This window comes from Hyaena hyaena, unplaced genomic scaffold (genome assembly GCF_003009895.1).
Source record: "Hyaena hyaena isolate Hyena2069 unplaced genomic scaffold, ASM300989v1 scaffold_104, whole genome shotgun sequence".
NCBI lineage: Eukaryota > Metazoa > Chordata > Mammalia > Carnivora > Hyaenidae > Hyaena > Hyaena hyaena.
Window position 1 is genome coordinate 3287999 of NW_024080736.1, and position 6210 is coordinate 3294208.

The following is a 6210-nucleotide window of genomic DNA, read 5'->3' on the forward strand; positions in this document are numbered from 1 at the left end:
CCATATTCCTTTATGACTTTTTTTTAACTTTTTTTTTAATTTTGAGAGAGAGAGGGAGAGACAGACAGACATTCAGACACACACACACACACACACACACACACACACACAGAGCGCAAGCACGCAGGAGCAGTGGGAGAGAATCTTAAGTGGGCTCCATCTCTATGCAGGCAGGGCTCACTCTTCATGACTGTGAGATCGTGACCTGAGTGGAAATCGAGTCAGACACTTAACCAACTGAGCCACCCAGGCATCCCCTGATATTATGGCTTTCTGACTGAGCCTTCTAGTAGTATCTGAGTTCTTTAGCGCTGTAGGTACCTGGAGATTTTTCTACAGTAGGATGGCCAGGGTATTGTGGAAATAATTGAGCTCGTGGACTGGGAAGTTAAATTCTTGCCTGTCTGCCTCTCTTTCAAACTACAGATTATGATTTCTGATCATATAAATTCTACTGAAATACTCTTCAACCTAATGTTTTTTTTTAAACTAATGTTTTTATTTATTTATTAAAAAATTTTTTTTAAATGTTTTATTTATTTCTAAGAGAGAGAGAATGAGCAGGGGAGGGTCAGAGAGAGAGAGGGAGACACAGAATCTGAAACAGCCTCCAGGTTCTGAGCTAGTTGTCAGTACAGAGCCTGACGCGGGGCTCGAACCCACAAACCGTGAGATCATGACCTGAGCTGAAGTCAGATGCTTACTCGACTGAGCCACCCAGGCGCCCCTAAACTAATGTTTTTAAAAAGCACAGATTGAAATCTTTTTAAAGACTTCAGATGCGAAAAAAAATACTTTTAGAAATTCAACAATACAGTTTTCAGGTTTTACTTCTGATTTTGTGAGTATTTTTATACATTTTTGGGAACAGGACCACCACGGGAGCATGAGCTTTAGCCCAGGTTCAAAAAGATATCTGCATGTATATTACACACACAAAAGAATAGGTCAAAGAAGATGAATGGGAAACACTGTTAAAGCAGAATTTCAGTATACATGACAGTAAAATGGTCAATTTTTAAAAACTCTTACCTGCTACTGAGTTTGGCCGTGGCATAAGATACAGAGGGATAGACTGTACTGACTGTGATAAAACGGTTTCCAAGTTCCTCTCCGGGATCTTATTCAGACTATAGGTGGAAGCTGTCATATTTTCATCCACTCGATACAAACAGGAATCCATGCTGGATTTCTGAGACTGCCAAGGTTTTAGATTTCCTCCAGATCCTAATTCTTTACTGCTTTCCCCAACATATTTTGTGCGTTCCACGTTTTCAGAATAGCTTGTCAACGTAGCTAAAAAAGAGAGTAAAACAAGTTAAAATAAACAATGCCTATAAACCTAGAGATTAATCTGTTCATTTCTATCCAAATTCATTACTAGATAATAAGAGAAGTAATATTATTTTTAAGATGTTGCTGATGATTTCATCTCCACCACGAAGTTTAAATGATTGAAACCAAAATATAACGATCTCTTACATATTCTCACTCACATCTCTGTCATGTATTTACTTTAACAGCTCTCTCTGAATGGAACTAAACAAATTCATATATCAATGCTAAAAGATCTACACTAGGACCTATGAATGTGAAAAATTTTGGAATTTCATCAAAAAGGGAATTTAAAGAACTTTCATGGATTGCTGGAGAGCCCCACAGTTCTCGAAAAGACCTTTATACTCTTTTTATCCCGTATTTTCCCTCATTTAAATTTATTTCCTTTCATATGTAATAATGAGTTAGAAAAAAATAAACGGTCCTAAGTAAATGCTAATATAGGAGAAATAATCTGTCCAAATAAGTAAACAATACAGGGCCTTCTTGTACAGCTACCCTCTGTAGCACTAACCCTAGATGTCCCTTAATGAAATCAAACAAAAAAAATCTAGAATTTTATCTAGTCTTACCATTAATTATGAACAGGAGTTATAAACAAAAAAATTTTCATCAAGCCTTGAAATGCAAAGGTTAAGAACAATAAAATTTAGAATATAAAAATCTTAGCAATAATTATAAAAGAGGTCATCCCAGGAGAATTTATTTTTTATATTTTATTTATTTTTTTAAAATGTTCATTTATTTTTGAGAGAGAGAGAGAGAGCAGAGGAGGGGTAGAGAAGGAGACAGAATCCCAAGCAGTCTCCATGCTGTCAGCACAAGGCGGGACTCCATCTCACAAACCATAAGATCATGACGTGAGCCGAAAACAAGAGCGGAATGCTCAACCAACTGAGCCACCCAGGTGCCTCATCCCTGGAGAATTTTTAGTATTAGTTCATATTCTCTTCTTACATCTTCAATGTACGTATTATTAAAAGAAGAGATCCAAGTTTTTTAGGTAATTTCCATGATCCCTCTTAGTGACGTTTTCTCTGTGAAAATTTAAATGGAGTTCTGGACTTCATAGTAACAAAGGTAGAAGATGAGCTAACAAATGGTTGCCTTCCAGCCTTTTTGCTTATAACAATAATACATCTGATAATTAAGTGCTGCCAAGTGGCTTCCATATCATCACTGACACCAAGAGAGCCCACGTATAGGAGATTAGGAGGAACTTAACTGAGGAACAAGGGGGAGAAGAAGGGGGGAAATGGTGGGGGAAAGGGAGAGAGGCAAACCATGAGAGACTCTTGAATGCTGACAAAAACTGAGGACTGATGGATGTGGGGGAGAGGAGGGGGGGCATGGAGGAGGGCACTTGTGGGGATGAGCACTGGGTGTTATGTGGAAACTAATTTGACAATAAACTATTAAAAAAAAAAAAAAAGAGAGCCCAGTTCATGGCAATATCTCCGTGCCAACTCCATCAGAGAGGACAGTCACTGTCAGGCTTCTCAAAGGTGACAATGCTCCCTACCCCTAATTGGTCATGACAAATCGTTTTTAATATATTGTCCCTGTTATCTTTTATATATAATGCTGGACTCAATTTGTTAGAATTTTGTTAAGGACTTTCATATCTATGTTCATGAGAGATGCTGGTCTGTAGTTGACTTTTTACATAATGTCTTTGTGTGGTTTGGTCCTGAGGTAACATTGGCCTCATAAAGTGTTCCTTTCACTTCAACTTCTTGGAGCAGTTTGTGTAGAAATGGTATAATTCTTCCTTAAATATTTGATAGAATTTACCTGTCAGGGTATCTGGACTAAGAGTTACCCTTATGGGAAAGTGTTAAATGACAAATTCAATTTATATTTAACAGCTATGAAGCTATTCAAGTTATATCTTTCTTCTCAAATGAGCTTTGGTCATTTGTTACTTCAAGGAATTTGTCCATGTCATCTACACTGTCAAATTTACTGGCATAAAGTTGTTCATGACATTCCCTTATCCTTTTAATGTCTATGGGTCTATAATGATGTCTCTCTCTCATTCTTGATTTTGGCAATTTGTATCTTTTTTTCCTGGTTAATATGGCTAGGGGCTTATCAATGTGATTCTCTCAAAGAACCAGCTTTCATTGATTTTCTCTATTCTAATTTTATTGATTTCTGTTCTTTATTATTTCCTACTCTGTTTACTTTGATTTGAATTTCTTTTTTGTTTCTTTAAGAAGTTTAGTTCGCTAATTAAATAAATTTCTCTATTCTAAAATAAGCATCTAATGCTATAAACTTCCTTCTAGGCACTTCTTTAGCTGCATTCCAAAAATTCTGAGGTTTTGCTTTCACTATTGCTCATTTAAAAATATTTCTAAGTTCCAATGTGATTTAAAAAAAAATTTTTTTTTTAATTTTTTAATGTTTTTTTATTTTTGAGGCACAGAGACAGAGCATGAGAGGGGAAGGGGCAGAGACAGGGAGACACAGAATCTGAAGCAGGCTCCAGGCTCTGGGCTGTGTGCACTGAGCTGGATGCGGGGCTCAAATCCATGAATTGGGAGATCATGACCTGAGCTGGAGTTGGACACTTAACCAACTAAGCCACTCAGGTGCCCTCTTTCTTTCTTTCTTTCTTTTTTTCTCTCTTTCTCTCTCTCTCTCCTTCCTTCCTTCCTTCCTTCCTTCCTTCCTTCCTTCCTTCCTTCCTTCCTTCCTTCCTCCCTCCCTCCCTCCCTCCCTCCCTTCCCTTCCTTCTTTCCTTCCTTCCTCCCTCCCTCCCTCCCTTCTTTCTTTCTTCCTCCCTCCATCCCTCCCTTTCTTTCTTTTAAATGTTTATCCACTTATTTTGAGAGAGAGAGAGTACAGATGAGTGGGGTGAAGAGGCAGAGAGAGAGGAGAGAGAGAGAGGAAAGAGAGTATCTGTACTGATAGCATGGAGCCTGATGAAGGGCTTGATCCCATGAACTGTGAGATCATGACCCAAGCTAAACCAAGAGTGGGAGACGCAACTGACTGAGCCACCCAAGAGCTCCTGATATTTTTCTATTATTGGTTTCCAGTTCAAACACATTGTGGTCAGAGAATACTATAATGGTTTGGATCCACTTAAATTTACTGAGACTTGTTTTATGAACCAGAATATGGCTTCTTGGTGAATCTTCTGTGTATACCTAAAAAGAATCTGAACTCTGCTACTGTTAAGTGGACTGTCATATAAAAAATAATTAAGTCAGGTTGGTTAATGGAACTGGTTAAAGTCATCTACATGCTAATGGATTTCCTACTTATTCTTTCAACCACTGAGAGATGAGTTAAAATCTCTACATTTGCAGATTTCTGCCACTTTGAAGCTTTGTTATGTGGTGCATAAACATTGAGGACTGTTATTTCCTCTTGATGAAATGATCCATTTATCATTATGAAATGACCTTCCTTGAAAGGTAATCACTGTTTGTTCTGAAATCTATTTTGATATTCTTTGTTCTGAAATGGGTGAAGGAGGGCGATAAGGAGCAGACACTATGGGCTCCAGGACCAGCAGGAGCAGCAGGGACTTAATCTTCATTTACTAACCCTTCCTAAGTCTTTTTGGGAGACTGCAACTGGTCATCTCCTTGAAGAATTGGATTTGGATCTCTCCTCTCAGGAAATAATTCAGAATATAGCAGTATCGTGTTCCCGGGTGAGAACAGATGCCAAAAGAGAGTATTACTGGATGTATGTGGTATAAGGGTTGAACTATACTGGATTTGCCAATCTAGATATACTCACCTGCCTACTGTCTAGCTACCCTGGCTCTAGCAATTGTGTAGACTATTCCCATGGGTTGGAGCTGGGTCCCTGTTTTTAACATCCTGCCTCAGACTAAAGGGTTGGCCATAGTGCCTATTGCTAGTCCTTTGTGATAATCATAAGCACAAGTCAATCATTATCTTGTGTAATGCTGTATACAATCTCTCCTCTGTCCCTAAACTTCCTGGTTGCTGCTGAGACATGAGATGGAGTAGGGCTACTGGATTTGTGCAATAGAAGAGTGGAGGAAACAATGCCCTAGTAGGGCTAACACACCAATGTGAGACAGGAACTAGCAGCAATATCCCCTTGTAATTTCCCTTTCCCCAGTTTGGAACTGTACGGTCTCTGAAGATTTCAGTAGAATCAAGCAATCACCTCTCCCAGCTCTGTAATTCCTTTTCTTATATTTGTGTCTTCTTTTTGGCCTTACTCCCCTTTCATTCACTCGTTTCCTTGGTTTATACTCCCTTAATACGGTGTTAGCACATAACCTTTTGTCTCAGGCTCTGAGGAATCTGTTCTAGGGAAGTCTCATTGATGAAAATGTTGGAAACTATGGGTCACATATTCTTAAAGCTAATCCAACTGGGGTGCCTGGTTAGCTCAACTGGTTAAGAATCCAGCTTGTGATTTTGGTCATGATATCGCAGTTCCATGGGTTTGAGCCCCTGTGTAGGGCTCTGTGCTAACAGCACAAAGCCTGATTGGGATTCTCTCCCTTCTCTCTCTCTGGCCCTCCTCTGCACTCACTCTCCGTCTTTCTCAAAATAAATAGACAGTTTTTTAAAAAGCCAATGTTCAAGTCATGTTAAATTACTACATTATTTTGGTATATAAACTACTCACTTTAATTAAAAATTAATTTCATATATTCAGACTTTCAGTCATAAATAGCCCAATAGTTCTAACCTTTTTGCCACCAAACATAATATTGCACCTTCCCTAATGAGATTATTATGGATTCCACAGCATTATTTTATAATTGTAATTTCTAAGTGTGTTCAGTGATAGCATATTTATATTATGTATGTACCTGTGTGTGTTTTTTAAAAATGGATGTATGCTTCTTATCCTAATTTCTGAAAATTG

At 38.3% G+C, this 6210-nt stretch overlaps 1 protein-coding gene across 5 annotated transcripts in view; it reads right to left on the minus strand.

The window, feature by feature from the left end:
* Nucleotides 1–6210, minus strand: part of TANC2 (tetratricopeptide repeat, ankyrin repeat and coiled-coil containing 2) — a 374283-nt gene that overhangs the window by 122536 nt on the left and 245537 nt on the right. For all 5 annotated transcript variants that reach the window (XM_039235906.1, XM_039235904.1, XM_039235903.1 and 2 more), the window contains exon 7: nt 1033–1296. In XM_039235906.1, coding sequence (XP_039091837.1) covers nt 1033–1296 — 264 coding nt within the window. The remainder of the gene's footprint in view (nt 1–1032; nt 1297–6210) is intronic.